The 23,250-nt window shown below is 32.8% G+C and overlaps 1 protein-coding gene across 1 annotated transcript in view; it reads left to right on the forward strand.

Moving 5' to 3' along the window:
- Positions 1-21,767, forward strand: part of LOC132756366 (espin-like) — a 49,115-nt gene extending 27,348 nt beyond the window's left edge. The window contains exons 7-13 of the mRNA XM_060747425.1: positions 7,109-7,454; positions 8,761-8,786; positions 10,111-11,291; positions 15,588-15,843; positions 16,230-16,379; positions 19,998-20,083; positions 21,422-21,767. Coding sequence (XP_060603408.1) covers positions 7,109-7,454; positions 8,761-8,786; positions 10,111-11,291; positions 15,588-15,843; positions 16,230-16,379; positions 19,998-20,083; positions 21,422-21,563 — 2,187 coding nt within the window. The 3' untranslated portion in view covers positions 21,564-21,767. The remainder of the gene's footprint in view (positions 1-7,108; positions 7,455-8,760; positions 8,787-10,110; positions 11,292-15,587; positions 15,844-16,229; positions 16,380-19,997; positions 20,084-21,421) is intronic.
- Positions 21,768-23,250: the final 1,483 nt, after the last annotated feature.

Below are 23,250 nucleotides of genomic sequence, written 5' to 3' on the forward strand. Positions count from 1 at the left end.
ATTATGATGCTTTTTAATGTTTACTTATATTATATTGTATTTATAAATGTGCTACACTAGTCAAATTCAGTTTCTGGGATATTGGTAATGTAGGTAAAAAGGAAAAAGAGAACTACATTGCCAAATGATTCTTAGCATATCAAGATGCATGTTCACCAATATAGTATATATGTATAAACTGAATAATAATGTTATTCACTGTCATGACAGTTGTATACTCATTTTCTTTCTTCAAAAAAAGCATTCAATGCCACATGTTTGCCAACAAAAAATTTGATTTCAAATACATGTGCCCAGATCAGTTCTAATTATGTTGCTGTTACTATAATAGTAAATAATGAGAAGGCTTTTCTATAACTGCCTTTTTTTTCGAGCTCAGATATCTTTTAATTTGAAGTACATTAATTTTGTTCATGAAAGTATAAGTCAATGACAGGTCAATCTGCAACGTTGCACTACGAATTCTGATTGCCGCAATATCAGCTGGGGACGCTGTACCTGTGGTGGTGGGGGGGGGGGGGGTGGGTGGTGCTAAACACCTGTAATACATGTATATTGCCTTATAGATAATGGTATAAAGTAATGAAAAATCATATATTTTAACGGCAGCATGGCAAAGTGGTTAATGTGTTGGTTATCTTATGATCACTAGCCACATTTGTTCAAACCCTGTCAAGGGCAAGTCATTGAATCCTTGAGCAAGAAAGTTTGAACTTACTATTCAGTACTGGTTATACCAGTTTCCAGGGACAGATTTGAAAGCATGTCTATAAACTAAATAGTTTTTCCTACACTATCAATTTACTTAAATAAATTCTGTATAAATCAACACCATATACCTTGTATTTGTCAAAAGTTTCAAGATTATGAGATTTTTATGTGTGTTATAATAAACTTTTAAATTTGGAATCTTTTGATTTGTGATTAAAATAGAAATATGTTAGAAATCAGCATGACTTGTGAGTGAATGAAAGGTTTCTCGTAATGTTGCTTTTTTTTTCATTTAAACTAATAGAATTATGTTTTGATTTTATTTGAACTGCTTAATAATTGTTATTTCGATTTTATTTTTTTATGGATTTTCTGTTATTTATGACTTTATGTGTTCTGTCTCTTTGTTGTGTTCCAAAGTTGCATGTCTCCAGATGAGCCAGTTTGATACTTAAATAAAATCAAACCTTAGAGGAAAATGTACTAAGATTGACTGCATTTAAGGCTATTTTTTGAATATTTTATTTTGACCTCATTGGTAATTTATATGGGTTGTGAGTGCTTTTTGTAATGTGTAACTTGCTTCCTTTTGGTTACTTCATAATATTTTACTTTTAAATATATTTTTAAAAGTTTTCATGAAAATTAGTATAAATCTGGTGGCGTGCTGCTTTAAATCTTACCATCATGGGTCGAAAAGATTGTTTGCCTTTGCCACCAGTATAGAACCAGGCCAGCCTGCACATCCATGCATTCTGACCTGAGGCTCTATACTATAGGTTGACCAACTTCAAATTTTCAACTTGACATCCCTAAAAACAGCAATGGACAGTTCCAAAATTAGAAGTTGGACAAGTTCATTGAAAGAATTCAGCAGGGTAAAGGTTGATTAATAATTTTGTGCCAATGTTTTTTGGGGGTTTTTTTCCAAACAAATTTGTGCAAATAATTTTGTAGCTTATTTGCAAATTAATTTTGATGAAATTTTATTTTCACTGTGTCAGAGTTAAATGAAAAGTGCATGTTTTTCAGAAATTGTGTTGAAAATATGTAAAATGAGAAATAAAAAAATAAAAAATGTTTATTTCTTGATGAAATTTCATTTCTAAGTCCTGGAGTTACAGTCCCCAAGTTCTTTGTTAAAGGAAAGAGTTAAACAATCATGAAAAAGGGAGATCACCATAAAGCAATTTAAAAAAAATGGTTGAAATAGCAAACATGGTTTCATTGATTTTTTAAAATTTTATTCTTTATGATTAATATGTGTGACAAAATATTATTTATATTTAAGGTATGTGAATAAATTACTCTTTACAATTAAGAAGTATGACCAAAATATTTTTTGCAATTAAGATGAGTTCAAGTTTTCAAAGTTCAGTATTACTTTAGATATGTAATAAATTATTATGAGGGAAATGTGAAATTACCGTTGTTTGACCCCATGTTTTATGTCAAATGTCACTTGGCACATGGCGCGTCATATTTGTTAAACAAAAAGTTATTTTTGGTCTTGCGTAAAGTTTATTACGATCATAATATAGATACTGCGGTGAGGCAACACCTTTATGTTAATTAGCCCTAATTGTCTTACATTAGTGATTACGCTCGTCACATGGGCAATTGACAACTTACACGTCAAGCTCATTAATTATGTATATAATTATATCGCTGCATGTAATGTACATAAAATACATAAGTAATTATGTACAAATTGTGACTTTTTATTATACACTATGTAATGTTTACATTGGGCTTGGTTAATAATTATTACAAGGCTAAGTTTGAGAAAAAATTTAGGATTTTTGTTTTTCTTATCAAAGTTAAAGGTAATATATTTTAAGAATTTTTTTTATTGAATATTTTAAGATTTTCATTTTATTGAATCTAGACATTTGTTTAAAGGTACATTATACTTCAGAAATGAATATTTTTTTCTTCTTTAGAAAGAGCAAACATGAGTTTTATGACATTGAAATAATGAATTTAGAATAATTGTTAGATAGATTCTTGTCACATGAAGAAAGTCGCGCCAAATATAGAAAAAATTTTGTTATAAAAGTAGCAAAAAGTAAACAAAGTAGTATTTTGACTTCCATACAGTATACTTAATCAATATATAAAATCTCTAATTACCAAAATGCAACAGAAGCCAAAAATGGTGTAAATAAATATAAGTTTACCAATCATAATAACATTTTGGAAACAAAAACAGTCAGAGGACATCAAAAATGGGGAAAAAAAGCTTTTGAAAATAAAAGGCAATTTTACTGGGGGATAATGGGCCTTTAACTGTTATATGTGTGACAGTGTTATTTAAATCATTGGCTGTTAATTGCTATTATTATGATTCATTCATTATTATTATGATTTATTTATTATTATTTTTACAAAAAAAGAAAAGCATCTTTAAGTAAGTAAGAGTTCTGGACTTTATTTATTGGATGGAAACATGAACATTTTAAAGTTTTACATTATTAATACAAATGTATAATTATATTTAAATGAAAAGTTTTGTGTGTGTTTGAGTGAATTATATTTTATTATATTTAATCAAGTAACTGTTCATGTTTGTGTTATATTTGTGGTAATATAAGACCAAATGTTTGGTAATTATCATTTACGGACATTTTGGAAATGGAAAAAAAATAGCCTCAATGTTTAGCTGTTAGCTGATTTAATGCAAAAAGCCTGTAGATGCAAGGCAACTAAATAAATCTATGCAACCAGTACAGTTCAAGATAAGCCCACACATTTGTGCCATCTGATCATGGTCTGCACTGTTTGCTTAGCAGTTTAAGTGCTGATATTGAAATTTTCCCTAAAAATAATGGTTTTGTCCAGACTGAAAGATGGGCATGTCCATTAAAGATTTTTAGCTGACTGCTTAAGATGCCTGAGTTTAAGATTTGGGAAGTATTTTAGGTGACCACTGATTGTGACCACTGAACAGATGTATAAAATAGAGAGATTTTTGTCAGGGCCGTCACAAAATGGCTGTCTAGAGGTCAGGTGACCGCTGAAAAACAGGTGACCGTTAGTACAGGTTTTACTGTGAATGGATTTTTTATTAATTCATTGAAATATTGAGTAAAATATTCAGACAGACATTGAAAATGAAAATTGATAATAGAAATGCTATTTCCTATGCATGGAGGGGTGGGGTGGGGTGATATTGGTATAAGGTAATGGGGGCGAATGCATGCATTTTTACGAAATTTGTAGAATTCTTTAGAAATATTACTAAATATTATACTAATTGAAATTTATAGTAGAAAGTATCTCTTTTCTTAAATGGTAGGTAAATAAATTTAATTTCTTTAATAAGTTCTCGCTGGAAAAACTTCAATATCTTTTTTCCATCTTTTTGTTTTAGTCAGGAAGACCATTGATCCATCAAACTTTTCAGTCAGACTAAGAGTTTTCTTCTCCTTTTCTTCTTTTCTGTTTCTTCAATCTCCCCTTTTAAATCTTTTTCTTTTTAAGTCACAAAGACAATTTTCCTAACTATTCTTTCAGTATAAATTCTTCTTATATTTCTTCTTTTCTGTTTCTATGCTAGAAGATTAATTAATTTTAGTTTGACGTATTTGAAACAAAATTGCAGCTATCCCATACTCACCTACTGGAGTTCATCATATCAGGATGATACCATAAAATGTTTAAAGATTTTTTAAATGGTTACCCTTATTGGCTTATTATCACGGAATGATATAAAGAACTTACTGTATACTTATTTTAATATGACCACCACCCAAACTTCAATGTAGGCAACAGGAAAAAAAATCTTTGTTACAAAGATTTTACATAATTATACCCAAAACATAGTATTTTCCAAAGCTATGCCCAATCAAAACTGCACATTGTAAGCTTAATTTATGAATTTTCTAATCGGTTTTTAGCTAAAAACCAACCATACTCATTTAATCTGATAAACATGACATCCCTAATTATTACTAAGATATATATTGTACACTTAATAAAAAAATCATGTTTTTGAAGAAACGTGAGCTTGGTTGTTTCTTGCTATTATTACTCATAATTTTTTATATAATTTCTCTGGCCATTGCTCTTTCACAGTTAGGTGACTGGATAAAATAATGAAATAAGCTGAGAATGAATATTGAAGGGGTCATCATAAAACAGTTCATTGGTACCGAGTTGTAATAAACACAGTAAACTTGTGATTAACATTAAACTTAATGATGTCTGCTGACAGTTTAGCATAAATCAATAAAAAAAATAGAAATTTATCCTTACAGTCATCTGGCAGCTTATGAACCTACGCATGTGACCCGTGAGTGCAGACTGAATCAAAGCACAGAAGGAGCTGAATAAATTTGTTTGGGTCTCAGACTGTCAGAAAGATGAAGGTTGTGAGATTATAAAACAATTTGTTTTTGTATAGTGCCACCGATGCTTTCCAGCGTTTTAGATGTAGTAAATTGGCTATAAGACTAATTGCAACACTGATATTCAATCCAATGTTTATTTGACTTAAACAATTTGTTTAAAAAAAATGAGTTGCCTTATCTGGGATTTGAACTCAAGACCTCTCGCTTCCTAAGCGAGCGCGCAAACCCCTCGGCCACATGAATTTGTGTTAACGGCCTGAAGAAAACCATATTATTCTAAATTAGGGTTTGTAACGACGCTAACTGTTGTTTAACACTTGTGTAAATAGTCATGGCGCTTACTATAAGCATGTATATCTATAAAGAATGAAACAAATATTAGAAATCTTCGACCATTCGGGAATTATTTTGCTTGAAAATTAATGCGCCTGTCATGTGACCATATTTACGCAGTGATCTCCCCTGAATTTTCGGCCTTTGTGTTACATATACAGGGAAGTAACCGCTTCAAAAAAGTGGACTACCGTACTTTCGGCAATTGCAATTAACAGCATTAGAGCCTGAAATTTCGGTACCATTATTTGTTTGGTCTGACGACCCAAACAAATAAAAATCAGCCAATCAGATTAGTACCATCTGCACTGTTCGCTATTCAGTCAGAATATATCTTGAAATTTTTGCTAAAAATGATGAACTGTCTAGATGGGCACATTTGAGGCATGTACACATAATGTGTTAATAAAATTATATAGGTAATTATCAAGGGAATGCAGGCCCGGACAGGTATGTTCAAACCTCATTGGTGGCTTGCTCCTTCAGGAAGAAACTTTGCTCACATTGTTTGCCGGACTACTTTCTTCTAAATTGAGCAATGATACACAAAATTAAAGGGAAAGTCTTTAAATTTTGATCATCAGGTCAAAAAAGAGAAATAGTATAAAAAATAAACAGAAGGGTTTTTCTATAAATACGGGATTTAATCTATAAATACATGTTTTATTTTTGTATCATAGTATGAAAATTATCATATTTCATTTCACTTGTGGCCTATTGCCACTATAGAAATATTTATTTTCATACCAGTCGGTGAAAATAACTCTTGTATTTATAGAAAACATTTAAATGAATGTCTTATATTTATTAAAAGGGCATTTTATTAAATAGTTATTGTAAACAGAATTAGTTGTAATGTATGTACTATAGAAAGGCCAGGAACCAACCAGTCTTATATCAAAAGGTGGGTTTTGGTTATTTTAGTGGAACCAGCTAGAATTAATGTTATGATAATTGTTGGAACAGGTTTTACAGGGTAGTTTTGCTATTACATGTACATATTTGTACATTGAATAAATGAATTTGATTTTGCATATAAAATATTTCAGTTAAAATCTTGAAATTACACATTAAAAAATTGAGGCAATACATTATCAGTAGCATTAAAGCAATGTTTTATGTGATATTAATTATTATATTACACATACAAATGTACATGTATAATAGTCTTTACTGTAAAATCACTTTCTTTTGCATCTGAGTATAATTATTTGTTTGCCACAACCATTATAATTGCCACAAAAATTACAACCCAAATTCCATTAAGGGCATTGGTGGGGGGTATGAATCGTATTCAGTGATAGTTATAATTAATGTTAGAAACAATTTAATACTATATTTCTAAGTATGTAACATAACTTTACTTCTTAACTTTTTTCATACAAACCTGATATTAAATACAAACTTGATATTAATACATGTATAACTTTATTTTTAATCTTTTTAAACGATTATAATATGTGCTTAGCATTTTTTACAACCATCCATTACCATAATACTCCATAACTATATTTTAAATCTTTTTTACAAGGTCTTTAACAGAATTTTTATACTAAGCATGTTAACATCCCAAATTTTGTCCCCCTTCTAAAACTGTCCTTCAGTCTCCAGTTCATATTTTTAGTAATTTCAAAGTGAAGTTGTTACAAAAACTGGTAATGTGATACCATTCATAGATATATTTTCACATATTTGTCTTTTATTGGTTACAGTTTTTGATTGACGAGGACGTTGCCTATCTACATTCTGTGCAAAGTCCGAGACCCGGCACTCAACACGAGCCTTCTGTTGTAACCAACGGTTATGGTGAATACCAGACGGTGTCTGACGTAACCAACGGTTACGCTCCAAATTACCCATCATACAATACTCATAATCACCAGGAAAATCATCAGGTCGGTCGAATTGTAAACGGTACTCAAAATCAAGTTATTCAGGTCACAGTGCATTCTGGGACAAATCAGCAAGACGAGTCACAGGGAAGACTGAGCCCAGTGCAAGCTACATCTCCAGTAAACTTCCGACAAGGACCAGCCTTGCTAGGTTCTGCACTTACAGGTAGCGTGTAATACAAAGCAAATAAAAGTTCAAAATATAAAAACTAGCCGAAAGAATCTTCATGGCAGAATGGTAAAAGTTGCCACAAACTGTTGTAGTACGTGACAAGATGACAGGAGCATTAACTTTATAAAAAAGAATTAACTTAAAGCCATCCAGTTTATTAGCCAAAGATTGATAATGGTACCTGGATAACCACAGCTTATGCTGAATATTATGCATATAGAGTGGTGTTTTTTCTATGCCAGAACAGTCTTTATCCCATCTGAATGTAGTCACAACTTTGCACATGTCTTTAGAATACTAATTATAGGTCGTTTTCAAAGACTCATTATTCATGGGTGTCCTTGGCCGTTTGATTAAGGTCGTTGACTTCAAACCACTTGCCTTAATTGATATCTATTTCCTAATTAGTTGCTGAGCAACTTTAATTGTTTTTTCCATTTTCAATTTACAGCAAAAACAATTGTTTTTCACTGTTATTCAATATCATAGTTAGATTACATTCATCTAGGTTTTTAGATTGTATTTTTTAGTGTGTGATTCCCTAGCATTATTTAATTTTTGGTTCCTTTACCTGTGTCTGATTCCCTAGCATTAATTTATCCCACTTTTTTTTTCAAATCACTCATGTGATACACATGGAATAATATAATTATTGTAGTAGCTTTCTGAAGCTTTGTTTTGTTTTGTTTTTGCTATGAGCAGCCTTGGAGTGAGGCCAAAGGTTGAACGAGATATCCATATTCACATTCTGTGAGAAGCAAAAATACAAGACCTCAGAAAGCTACTACAACATCATTTTCCTTTTATTATATACCTATAAATTCTAAGACAAAAAGAGTTTCAATTTCCTGAACAAAAAAAAAAACCATATCTGTCAAGAAAAAATAATATTCAATGAATGACCATTAGCAAAAGAGGCCACCCACTCACTAGCATCAGTTCCCGGTTTCCAATGCTACATAATAATGCATAGCTCTATGCTAACATGTGAACCAATAGAGAAAAATAGTCTGGCACTTCCATGACTGTATGGTACTGTATTTGTTGCTTACATAATACAGATTTTTCCATCCAACGAATTGCATTAGCACTCTGTGATTTGTGTGTATTTTAGGGGAAAAATTAATGGGTAGATAATTAAAATAAATTTGAAGGGATTTTTTTTAAATTTGTGTATTTTTTTCTGTCTTATTTGAACTTACATTGTATTATAATATTGCATTTAGCCATTGATATATTAAATTTAAAATTAGACTGGGCTCTTGATCTTAGTGTTTTTAGACACATATAATGCTTTTAGGAAGTTATACTGGTTCCTCTGTGAAAGTGGGGGTTGCCGGCCACCTGCTTTTATCCAACAAATGAAGATAAGTGATAGGAAAATTGTTCCTTTGTGTTTCTTATCATTTTGTAGGGTTCATTATTGTGGGAAGAAATGAATTTGTGTTATTTTTACCCTTTGGGTTAATTTATCTATTTATTATAGCAATTACCAGGTGTAAAGATATATTATGATAAAAACCTGTCCTTTCTGTTAAATGATCTAAGATGGGCATAAGGATATAGAAAAAATAATTATTACTTTCTTTTGTTTTCTGTCAAAAATATTGTGTAAAATAAAATGTGGAATTCTTTTCAAGGTATACGTATATTTCTTACAAATAATTTTTTTTTTCATTTCAATAAAAAAAACATGCTAAAAGGTTTTTTTTAGTTAGTATTTCATTAGTTAAATTATATGTGTAGTGGCATGGCAGAGTGTTTAACGCGGCAGACTATCATAAGTATCTCAGGATCTACAGCTACTTCAAGATTCTAGAGTGTTTCAATAAGCTAATAATACTATTACTTCCTACACACTCAAATTAAAAAGTATCTGTTTAAATTAAAGTAAAATTATTTCAAAAATTTAAAAATGCTATTTTCTTGAGCAAGAAACTTTACACTTTTTGCTTTGTTAACTGCATGATTGGTTCCAGAGAAGAGACTTCCACAGTGTGTCTATAAATATATAGGTTCTAATATGATTGAACAAAAATGAATTGAGCCGCTTCATGACAAAACCAACATAATGGGTTTGCGACCAGCAAGGATCCAGACCAGCCTGCGCATCTGCGCAGTCAGTCAGATCAGGATCCACGCTGTTCGCTTACAAACCCTAAACTGATAGCGGACAGCACGGATCCTTAACTGTGCGGATGTCTGGATCCATGCTGGTGGCAAACCCATTATGTTGGTTTTGTCATGGCGCAGCTCAAATTCTGTATGAACTAAAAGATTAGCTTAATGTTTCCTGAAGTAGAATGTTAGTAAATGTTGGTAAATAGCCTCCATAGTAATTTCAAGACTATTTTCTTAATTTTGATATTTCCATAAAACAAATAATGGTTAGATAATAGCTCTATGTACAACACAATTAAGTTATTTTACTGAAATTGTGATATTTTGATTAAGGCCATAAGGCTGAATTGATGTAAATAAAGATATATAAGTGTCAAGAGAGTCTGTTTTCCAATGGTTGGTGATCCAAGATGTAATTTCAGCTAGATTATAGTTTAGTTTTATACTATTGTACATGCCATAATTCTGGAAAAAAAGTGAACACGGTTCTATGCTTTATCTTTAATATCACTGTTTTATTATTTTGCAGACGGTAGACAGGAAGTGGATGAGACCGGCTCAGTTTCTGCTCGAGCTGACTCGACGAATTTCCTGTCGGTATCCGAGAAATTTCTCTCAAGATTGGTCAGTGGAACCAGAACGTAATCAGTCTGGTTCCAGTTCATCTCTTAGCTCTCTATCTCATCTGGATGATGCTATAGCAGTTGCAACACAGGAAGTGGAGAGAGACAAGGTCTCCCAGAATGCATCTGTATACAGGAAGTCAGAAAAACAAATGCTCTTACCAACTCAGAATCAAAATATTGTGGTAGAAAAACATCCATACTCATCAACTGTTTTTCAAAGTCAGCAGATAAATAAGAGAACTGACTTTCTTTTACAGGGACCAAGAGAACCAAAAAGTGTAAAATTTCAAGCTAAAACTAGTTATATTAAACCTGATTCTTTAAAAATGGATGAAACAGTCAAAGAAGAAAATGCTCGAAATGAGAGAGATAGTATGTCTGTTAAAGTATCCAAAACAGGAAATAATACTGTTGACAAGGAAATAGTGAACAGTAATGGTTACCACGGTGAAGATGTAGAAGAAAGCAAGGTTGGAAATGGTGTTCATGAGAATAGTGGGTCTGTAATATTTACTCAACATGTAACAGATATTTATACACACACTGCACAGCAGAATGCTAGAAGTCATGTGACTAATTTAGAAATGCTCAGAGTTAACCTGCATGCAATGGTGAATGGGAATCACACCCTCCTTGCAACTGGTGATGTTTATCTGGCTGATACAACACCCAGTACACAGCAGGTCACGCCCTCTGCTCCTCCTATTTCCCCTCCCCCACCCCCACCTGTTACCTTGATACCTGAACAAGACAATGTGTCGCAACCAATAGGACATGATTTCAAAATGCCCTCCAAAAATGCACCCCAAATGCTTGGTTATGGGAATCAGACTTCTTTAGTGTCTCCACCCCTTTCTTCTCACCAAACTCCTCCCACTTCAACTGGACCCACCTTTCAGCATGCAAATGATAACCAAGAGCAAAAGTTTCCACAATTTACACCACCTGCACAGCAGCTTGGAATAGGAAACCAGCAAGCTTTTGTACCACCACCGCCTCCACCACCACCAGAGGCCGGGAAACAGTCAGTAAGAAACTCTGTGTCTGATGAAATCAAAAGAAAGTCTGCTTCTTTACCTGCTAGGTTAGTTATCCAGGAAAGGTGATGGAAATTTGTATTGTATTTTAAAATGTTTAAATAGAGGATATTAAATGAGTATCGGTTCAATACTGAATTTATTGAAAGAGTTGAATAAAAATTATATTATCAGCAGAATATTATTTTATTCAAAGAGTTTAATAAAATCAGTATTGAACTTACACTTATATATATTCTATTTATCACATACCCAAATAAAGACTGTTTAATGAATCTTTTTTCAGTGACACACTTACAGTATAATGCTAACATTTAGCATGCCTTTACACTATGTTTGTATAACACAAATGACCTGACATTAAAACATATGCACTGTTACATAAGTGCAATGCTATTTATACGGAGTCGCAAAATCGGCACGGGTATGTGATAAAGCTGTATATTTGCTGTCTGTACATTACAAAATTATTGTTTGAATTTCGAAAAAAGAATGCTTCCTAAATACCTATATACTTTCATATGACTGCATACACAAAAATCATTACTGACCTGCTTAAAATAGCAGCATGATATTTTGATTCAGAATGTTTATTCTGTTTACGTGCAATATTCAGAGTCAGATCAGAGTTAATTAAATCATGTACCCAAACATGCACAGCGCGTTAAATGGAGTGCAGTTATAAGTTATCGGCACTCCAGCTACCGCACTGTCAGTCGGGCATGCTTATTGATTGGGGATTTTTCTGCGGATTACAGGGAAAGGGGTTTAGATGCTCGTACATTGGTTACTTTTCTCAGAAGTTTCATATTGTGACGACATGGAACGTTTTTTTATTTGTGCCTTTGATACAAAAGAGACAGAACATCAAAACACTTAGCTGTCTGATTTATACACTGGGGGGAGAGGGTATAGCAAGTACAACCAGATAGCCTCGTGTTTTGATGCTCTTTCTATCACATATTGCATGATTGCATTTTAGATATTTTTATCCCCTGTTTGTAACTGCAGAGGGATTTGACTTTGTCTGTCTGTCTGTCTGTTGACAATATTGGTTTCAGCATGATTACTTTGCAAGGATATCAATGATCATGTTAATATTTGGCATGTAAGTCTGTGATATCAAAGCACAGGTTAAGTTCAATTTTCAGTGCTGTCTACTTATTTATAACCAAACAAGTAATTGGCAAGAAAATATTGGTTTTCAGGGGGAAAAAATTTGAAGGACTTCAGTGTATATATTTGTCCTGTAATGAGCTACTATTATATAAAAAACAAAGGTTAAGTTCGATTTTCACTGTAATCATCTTTTCATTCATAGAGTAATCCCCCTTTTTAAACAAATTTTCTGTGAAATTATTGGTTTCTGTAAGACAAATTTTTAAGTATTTCATTGATTGCCTTGATATTTAGCATATAAGTATGTATTTCAATTAGATTTTCACTGCAATTAACTAAATGTTATTGACAGAGGGTTTATGATGTCCCTTTTAAAGCAAGTTTTATGAAGTTATATTTTTGTTCATGATAAATTTGCCATATCAGGCATCGATAAATTGCCCTGCCTCAGAGGAGATCTTGTTAATAAAATTTTGTGCACATGTACTCATTAGATAGTACACTAAAACTAAAAAACATGGAAAGCACATTCATTTGACAGTGTTCAACCTTATTGTCAAAATCAAGTTTCTAACATCTACTTAGGCAGGTTTAGGTTTAACATTTTTATTATATTCCTAATTCACTGGAAGCAATCTGTTAAAACTTGATATGCATCTTTATGGCAAATTTATTGTATTATCGTTTATTTAAACTTTTTACTCCACCATTGATTTTAGCCTCAACAATTTAAAGAATTGAGAGAGCTATTGTACCCTCCTCGGCATCTGAGCATCATACTATGGTTAAGTTTTTACGTGCATGTTGGAATCTCCAAAACTGCTGATGGGAATGGGATGAAACTTTGCAAACTTGTTCTCTGTGATAATCTAACTTGATGGACACAGGTCCCATAACTTTTGTGTAACCTTTATACAGAGTTATGCTCCTTTTTTGACCGTTGATCTCCGAGAATAGTCAAACAAGCCATCTTATGGACAGCAATGATGTTATGGAAATTTTATTGAGCCAAGTCATGACAAACCCAAGGTAATGCATTTGCAACCAGCAAGGATCCAGATCAGCCTGCGCATCTGCGCAGTCTGATCTGGATCCATGCTGTTTTGCTTACAAACCCTATAACAAGTAGAGAAACTGATAGCGAACAGCATGGATCCTGATCAGACTGAGTGGATGCTCAGGCTAGTCTGGATCCATGCTGGTCGCAAATGCACTATGTTGGTTTTTTCGTGATGGGGCTCAATTGTCTTTCGTTAAGTTTAACGTACTGTAAGGCACCGAGAATAATTAAGGATGCACAGTCAAATGAATTGTCAAAAATTTCCAATCCTTTAGTTAAACGGCATCCTGTTTTTTTTTATATTCATGTCCTTTCATTTAAGTATGATCAACAACTGGCCATCCTTTGTATTTATTTATAGTTTGATTCCAACAAAGAATTCTTGCTAAGAGACAACACAGCAGCTCGGATATGTAAACATTTATTTTCACTTCAGATAGCTGCCAAAAACATATAATTATCAAACTGTATAAAAATAGTGCTTTGTTAATTACAAACTAGACATGTCACTGGGTGCAAAATAAATAAGTTATTATTCTTAAATAAATGAGGATAGGCTCATCATCAGGTATATTGGTTCAAATCCATGTCCATCTGAAATCACTACATGCCAAACAAATGACAACCACTTCCGGAAAAAAATCTTTTATTTTCATTCCCAAGCCATGATCCATAATGGCAAAAGGTCTTAAAGTGTTACCCTGTCCATTTGTGCATGTGTGCATGGGTGGGTGCATGAGTATGTGTGTTTGAATACATTGTCTAGCCCATACCTCGGTTATGCAAAAACATTTTGGCACAAATGCTAAACATGATGAAATCAGGACTGATGTGTCATGCCTAAGACCTAGGCTGCTAGCTCCAAGGTCAAGGTCACACTAAGAGGTCAAAGGTTAGGAGTTAAAAAATCTTGTTTGGTACATAACATTGTCCTGCATCAAACAATTTTGAAATCAGTTGGCAGAAGTGTTTAATATAATGTGTCCGTGTTGTCCAAGTAGATCTTTGACAATATAAAAGTAATTGTTACTTATGTAAAATCCTTTAGTAATTTTATTTTTCCGGTTTTGTGCTCCTGTACAGATTTTCTCTCTTAAAGGGACTCCACTGAGGTTTTTTGACATAACGGGACTGGAAATAATTTTTTGAGATTATTACTCTATTTGATGTAAATCTATACTAATAACTTATTGGCAAAAATTCATGTAAATTAGTATAACTTATTGGCAAAAATTCATGTCATTAGCTGGCTCCTTTTTTCCAGAATAATTATTATAACAGCGAAAAATGACACAAAACTGAAAAGCGTTTAAATGCTTTTCACTCAGATCGGACGAAGAATGACACAAAGATACAATTTTCAATGTATTTCTTGTTTATTTCTTTGTTATATTTTATTGATATTTTTGTTGTAATTAAGTGCTCATGTTGATCTATGTGAAAAATTAAAATTTTATAGTTTTAGCCTTATAAACCTCAGTGGAAATCCTTTAATAAAGTGCTTATTTTAAAAAAGAATTGATTTATCAACAGCTATCTGTCCTCTTACATTAAAATGTCTTCCATACTCATATAATTGCAAAATGTAAACGAATAACAACTTTTTTTCGTATCATTTGATGTCACATATACATAGTAGGCCTATGGCATCCATTTTACATATATAGAACCCCATCCAAGTTTTACATATCTGTCATTGTTGTGAATGTTTTTCTGCAACTTTAATAAGTATTTTGTGTAAAATTACTTGTTTTGGAGTTCATATCGTCAACTTCGAGTGCAGTAACGGGTTAAGTCCATCTATTAAAGTTTGATAGGAATTAACCAGTTATTGCATTAAAAGTTGCAGAACTCGAAAACCCTGCATACAAACTTTTGAAAAGGTGATATCCCTTTAGAAAGGTATGGATTGAAATAATACATTTAAATAAAAAGTCACAAAATTGATTTGATTCTGTTCAATTTAGAAACAATGAAAAAGAGAGCACATGTATACTTTAATATGCATCCTAGCATTTAGGCAAATTAATGAAAAGTGAAAATCTTAGAAATTTTTAAGTAATTTGATAAATTTGACTCGAAAATGTACCAAAAGACTGGAACCTTGTGCCGTATGTTGTAGTTGATTGAATTTTTCTCACTCAAATTTCATTGCTATTTTTAGACCTGTCGCCTTATTTACTGCGGAGATGATGAAATCTCAACGAAGCACACTTACACCTGCCCAGGCAAGGACGGCTATTGACAATAGTTCTAAGAGTGATTTTATAACTGAATTGAAGCAGGCAACCAAAGGTCCTGCCTTACGTAAAACCTCTAAAAGTTCAGAACCTGGGGCAAAACCTTTGACCCCAGCTTTGACCTTTACCTCGGGACTGAAGACTGTTGCCAAGGGCAATAATGCCAATGGAGATTCAAAGGTAATTTGCCTTTTCCGTTTGCTATAATTGTGAATGGTATCTTGTGAAAATCAGCATTATAATTTAATATATAATTTGAATTTAATTCTTATAAATGCTACTGGTGTTTGTAAAGTATTTCTTTATAAATTTTTCCAGTATGAATGATAATATCTGTGAAATTCATATACCAAAAGATACACTGAATGAATTTCTAGGACATCAGAATACTACTGTCAACAATTTCTGTCTTGAATCTAGTATTTTTTCTTGCAGATAAATATTTATTAAAAAAAGAAAAGGTTTTGGTTAATGACCGAGGCTGATAAATTGATACTTGTGGACAAAGATCCTTTAATATACGGAAACTTAAATTTTAAGTTGACATTAGCTGAATACTTTTTCAGGACTCAAAATTAGAATTAACTGGTGAATGGGACCCCAAAAATTTTGTGGACAAAGTGCCGAACAGAAATGACCTTCCTGCCTGGAAAGTCCAGCTTCAGGCTCGACAGATTGCTGAGAAAGCTATGAAAGAAACCCTGGAAGTCAGGAAGGTAAAATATCTTTGCACTTATTATTTTTTTGTGTGAAAAAATATGGACAGCTCAGAGCAACAAAATTGAAAATGTTGATGGAATGTAGTGTAAAGTTCAGGCTAAGTCTAGGCCCTTTAGCACTGGCTTTAGCAGACTTTAACTTTCACACATTAAAAGGGTAATCTTTTTAATTTTAACACCATCCACAAAGGTGTCCTAGACATATTGCTTTGTCAGTGGTTCTACTTTGGTGCCAGTGTGTAGTACCAGACATTGACTGCATGGATCTTCTCAAGGTACTGACTACTGTCCTGTGCTAGCCTGTGAATAACAGCATTAGAACATGCATTTTTAGACCTTCCTTAGACAGTTACGCTGCATTAATCATAAGAAATTGTATACAATCATACTACTCTATTTTTCTCAGTATTATTTTCTTTTGATCGCTTACTTTTTTAGCTTGTCAGACTGATTCGAAGGAAAAGTCAAGCTATTTTGATTATTGTGTTGTTGTCGCCATTGTTGTTATACATGATTGTATATCTGCTGAAAAAATTACTGTTTGAACTTCAAAAAAGAACACTTCTGAAATGCCTGAATGGAAGAAATAAAAAATGAATGGTGCATGAACGAAATTCTTCCTAAATAGTTAAAGCCATAATTCAAAAATGCAGCGTAATATTTTGTTCAGGAACACTGTATTATGTTTACATAAACTATTCATGTTTGTTAAATAACTGAGACATTGTAAGTTATAACAATTTTGAGAATCAACCTTAAGATTATTGAACCTTTATGATTTTATTGTTTAAAAATATTTTATTATAATATTTCATTACATATAGCTTTATACATTTTGTTTATTACAGAATCTTACTTTTTTATTTTCTTGTACTGTATCAAAACATAATTAAACAAGCCAAGTCAATCCTCTTGCAATCCTTTTTCTTAAAAGAATAGTTTCAGAAATAAGTTAATGAAAAATTATTTTTAAACAAGTACTGTATTTATAACTTTAAACTTTATTTTTAACAGTGAATGAATTAAAAAAAGGAAAAAACAATATCCGTTTTATTTTTGTAATAGATTTTTTCTTTCATATTACATGTACAATATTTTAAAATAACTGTGCCCAAAATAGTTTTTCATAAAAGTAGCTCAAATTAAGAAAAACAAGTGCCCAAGTTTGGTTGATCTTTTTATAATACATGTACATGTACCTAGTCAGCCGATCCTGCACGAGTCAGATGTGTTGATGACCTGGCGGACATGTTCAATAGTTTCATAAAGAATGGATTTTTTGATTTTATAACAAAATATTGTAGAAGAAATGTAGATAAAAATTTTGTGGAGAAAGTAGCTCACATCCAGAAAAACAAGTGTCCAAGGGTTGTTGATCTTTTCATAATACATGTACATGTACCTAAAGGTCAGCTGATCCTGCACGAGTTTGTTGTGTTGTTGACCTGCCGGACATTATTGTTCAATAGTTTCATAAATGATAAGTGATTTTTGGGATGGATACTGCAGTATGGATCACGTTTTGCCATATATTATTATATTGATTTCAATTATCTTAGATAATTTAGGATGGATTATATTAGATACTGAAAGCATGGAATAACATGTGACACTTGGCTTTATGTTAAGAGCTCACCAATGAATACAATGTGGTAATAGACCCCTAATCCCACTAAATATCTTAAATGGACTTGTCCATCTTTGAATCTGGATGAAACCATTCATATTTAAAGGTTAATAGCTTACCTGAGTACAATGTGGCCATAGCCCCTTAAACCCACTATATATCTTAAAAGAACTTGTCTGTTTTTCAATCTGGACAAAACCATTCATATTTAAAGGTTAAAAGCTTACCTGAATACAATGTGGCCTTAGCCCCATAAACCCCACTATATATCTTAAATGGACTTGTCCGTCTTTCAATCTGGACAAAACCATTCATATTTATAGGGAAAGTTTAACAATGGACAGTGCAGACCATGATCAGATAGCAAGGAGTTGGCCCAGCTGATCTTGGTCTGCACTGGTTGCAGTGCCTCTAGCATGGTCAGGATTTAAGGTGAGCTTTTGTGATTGTCTGAATATGTATTGTGATTTATCAAGTACAACGTCTCCTGTTAAAATGTTTCAGCTAACAATTTAAATTTTCTATTGATCTGCCGTGTAGATTTTTACCAAACTTCACTGAAATGATCCATTGATTTTTACAAAAGGTTCACAGAAATGTTACATTAGCTGCCACATGTGCTAGAGATATGAGCTGTGCCATGACAAAACCAACATTATAGGATTTGCTACCAGCATGGATCCAGACCAGCCTTCGCATCCAAGCAGTCTTATCAGGATCCATGCATGCTGTTCGCCTACAAAGCCTATTACAAGTAGAGAAACTGAAAGCGAACAGCATGGATCCTGATGCGTGCAGATGCGCAGACTGGGTTAGATCCATGCTGGTATGCTGTAGTGTAAATTAAGGTTCTTTGATTCTTACATGTGAAGAATCCATCCAATTAAGGTCCCTGTTAAATGTGCCTGGATTAATGCACAGAAAGGCACCTGAGGTCTTCTTCCACAGTCCTGTAAAGCTGGAAAATTACTATACTGTGCATGTTTGACGTAAACCCCCCCCCCCCCCCCAAAAAAAAAAAAAAAAAAAAAATCCAACCAAAAAACAAAACAAAAAACACTTCAGATTAAGGGTTACAATGGTGTCACACAAAATGTGGATTGAAATAATAACATCTGTCTGGTGATATTTGGGAGACTTATATTAGAAGGCTTCTCTAACATCAATTATATGTGTCTTGTAGTTTCAGTATGGTTGTGATATTGTGAACTTGGGGGAAAAATTCTATAATTAGATTTAATTCATTTTTGTGCCTTTATGGATTAATACTAAATGAACAAGAATAATATTTCTTTAATTATAAGCCTGATTGGCCACAACAGATCCTATCCATGTGACAGGTGCAGGGCGCATCAAAGCTGTATGATCATGGTCCGCAATGTTTGCCACTCAGTCAGTTTAAAACTTTATCTTAAAAATGATGAATTATTTTGTCCAAATTTTGAAAGATGGGCAAGTCCATTTAAGATATGTGACAAGCATTTAAAGTCTTTTAGTATAAATGTGGTCTAAGGAGCACCTCCCAGAATCTCACTAGTCACTGCATATACTATAATAGATGTTCTTCAAGTTCTTGAAAATTCATTGAGCCGTGGTTAAGGTCGTTGACTCCAAAGCACTTTAGCCTCACCCCTGCAGGTTTGAATCCCAACAGGTACTTTTGATTCTGTCATGTGAGGAAGCTATTTATCTTGCTTAAGGAATGCCGATGGGTCGACTGAGAGGTGCCCATTTGTGCATGAAATAATGCACAGAGGGGCACATGATGTCTTCCTCCACCAAAAAAGGTGAAACGTCGCCATATGACCTACACTTAGCCTTAGCAGTGATAAATTGACAACAAACAGGTGATAGTTATTACATCAAAAGGTTGACATTGCACACGGTAAAAGCATTTTATTTATTGTTTGCTAGGAACTGAAAACTTGTTGACAATTTTTCTTGAAAGACACAAGCAATCATTTAGAAAACTTTTTCTTTCGTTTTAGATTGAGGAGCGAGAGTCTAGGTTTAAGAACATGCCTGCGTGGAAAAGAGCACTTGTGGAGAAAAAAGAAAAAGAGGCAGAGGCCAGGTCTGTGGTGATTTCTTTATATTAACTATTCTGAAGGTTTGATTGGAAGAAACACAAATATAATATCAAGGTTATGACCAACTTTATAGACTAACATAGGAATTAGGAATATTCAGGTTTTTTCCAGCTTATCCAACCAAACTTTTACATTTATACGGCTTTGAAAATAAGCGTAACATATTGACTTATCTATTGTGACGGGTAGTGCACCTTGAAGCTATAACGGTAAAAGTTAGTTTGTACCAACAGATAAGCTTTGAAAAACCCACATTTGCAGAGCTCAGGATAACGTCTGTTGATGGTGTCTCACTCTGTATTAAAATCCCAGTTTGTAGAACTATGGATTGACCATAGAAGAATTATTATATGTCTCTCGATCAAACAGCTATGAACTGGGAAAAGTGACTTGAAGTCAATGAATCAATATCTTTGCCACAGAGCACAAGTTGTGTGTTTTTGATTAAAATTTGTCGACTGACAGGAACATGTTCTCACATGAAGGCCCAAATCTATAACATTTGATTCAGGAAGTGACAAAATAAATTGACATATACTTAAGACTGTTTCACAATCATAATAAAGAATAAAATGTTGAACTGTTTAAACTAATATTGCAATATCATTATTATTTGTCGGGCAATAATTTTTTGGGTTCATGGTTTTTGTGGATAGGACAATCCACGAATTTATGATCCAATGAAATTTCATTTTATCTGCTGTAAGATTATTTGCATCACATTATTTACATTTGACTTTTCGTGAAATAAACAGTCCTTGAACTTAAGAACCCACGAAAATGTTATTTGTGACAAAACCATAAAATTTCATGCCCACGAAATTAAGAGAATTCACAGGGAGCAGTGTAAGAAAAAAATATATATGCAATAAATAGAAATTTTACCATGTGATGAGGTAATTTACTATTTATGATGTTTATTCTTATTTACACTTCAAACTGGTGATTCTTATCTTATGAGGATGCAGTTATAAACAAGGCCTTAATTAAGCTAGTCATATTTTCCATCCCACCGGTATTTATGGTGACTATTCCGGTGACGAGGGTATAAATAAACATAATGTGCACACACACATGCACACCTTTTAAATGATAAGTAATTTGTAGGTTGTTTTTGATGGGTTAAACATTTCATTATATGGATTTTGCTATATATTTATCAACTCATTTATAATTATGCCGATTATTGGAGATGAAATTATATGAAAAGTTATTTCAATTTTAGGTTGTGTTGAATGGTTCAAATATCTTATGGATTTTGCTACTTTTTATTTTTCCTATGTGAACTGGTACATTACTCCTATGTAAATTTCTTGTTACAGACTTGAGGAAGAAAAACGTTTACAAGAGCAGCAGCAACAGAAAAAGGCGGGAAATAAACGTGTACCAGCAGTGAATGTTCAGCCGAAAACAGGAGATAGCGGCACGTTAGCCCCATGGCAACAGGAAGTTCAACGAAGATAAAATCTTCATCCCTGACAATTAAATGTGTATTGCATACATGTATATTAAGTGTATTAAAGTCAATTTAAGTGTTCTTAAAAGAAACTCGAGACTTGACTTACGAGTTAAGAGATTGTATTACATGACTTAACCTAGTTAAGTGAAATTCATTTGAAATCATCTTAATTGTATAAAATGAAAGTTTAACTCAAATTTTACTGAAGTTAATAAAAGGTCAGTCAACCCTATTTTAGTGTTGTTGTAAGAGTTTTATCGCAACTTTGGTGTTGTATCAGTTATGCGGAAAAAACTCACTCATGTTTACTATGCATTCCTGTTTGCTATAAGCAGATTAACAAATCCTTTTGTATATGAACCACTTAAAGGGACAGCTCTGAAGTTTTTTGACGTGTCGGTTCTGGAAATATTTTACGAGATTTTTGTTCCATTTGATGTAGGTCTGGACCAATTACTTGTGTGCAAATTAATCCCACATTTTTTTCACTTAAAATGTTTCTATCATCATATTCTAACAACATGCAAAGTTTTAAGACATACTATTGACCAGTTTTAATTTTGCCTATAAACATGTATATCTGAAAACTCCCAAAAAAACGTCTCTAATGTACAGGAATCAATGTAAAGTCTTGACTAAACTAGGCTCTATTTTGTTTGTAGCTTTTATTTTCATATTTTGATATTGAAATCCCTTAAACATTGAATGGAGTGTTCTGAATTTGAAACTGGATAAAACTACAGGTCAAGGGTTAAGTCTAGTGCATGTTCCATCAATTTCTTTGATTAAAATTATACTGCTATGGGTTTGAATCCTGACAGGGACTTTGGATTTTTTTCTAGTGAGGAAGCTATGCAGCTAGCTTACAGAACATCGGTGGGTCTACTCGCGTGTTCATTTGTGCCAGAAATAATGTATGATAGGGCAACTGAGGTCTTCCTCCACCGGTAATGGTTGAACATTACCATATGACCTATACTATATCAGTGTGACATAATACCCAATAAAAAAACTTGTTACCTTATTTATTCAATATTTTAATCAGATTCTATCGCCACATAATAATGAAATGTTCCAAATTCAAAAAGATATGCTTGCAATTTAAAGCAACACAAGTCATTATCAAAGTTACGCTTGTTGTTTCTAAATTAGAACTTTCAAAACGATAATTATGCATTCAGTGTTCCAATATCAAAAACCAGATGAGTCTAAAATTTATCGCCAGTGTACTTCTTATTTCAATCTGATAACATGTCATGACATCCCTAACATTACAAATGAAACATTCAAACTTGGCATTTTTCCAACTTTAGTGCATTAAGACTTGTGATGTCCCATTTTGAATTTCAGTGATAGACTGTAACTTGGGTCAGATATTACTCTGTCTACACTGCATCTATGTATTAAGACAGTTGTCTTTAAAGCTGCATGCCTCCAGATAAACTATATTTCAAGAAAATCAAATTTGAGAAAGAAGTACTGAGATTTTAAGAAAAGTAGAAAGATTCAAGGTAAATGTAATAATTTCCATGTTATATGTGATTTATGGCTGTTTTTGCAGTATTTTCACGATATTTCTAATGCGTTTCTAATGCAGTTAGGGCTATTTTTGCATATTTTGACCTCGTTTGGTAATTTGTATGGGTTGCTGTTTGCAATATGAAAATTATTTACCTTATTCACAATATTTTC

Source organism: Ruditapes philippinarum, unplaced genomic scaffold (assembly GCF_026571515.1).
Source record: "Ruditapes philippinarum isolate M1 unplaced genomic scaffold, ASM2657151v2 ctg931_1_1_1_1, whole genome shotgun sequence".
NCBI classification, from domain to species: domain Eukaryota; kingdom Metazoa; phylum Mollusca; class Bivalvia; order Venerida; family Veneridae; genus Ruditapes; species Ruditapes philippinarum.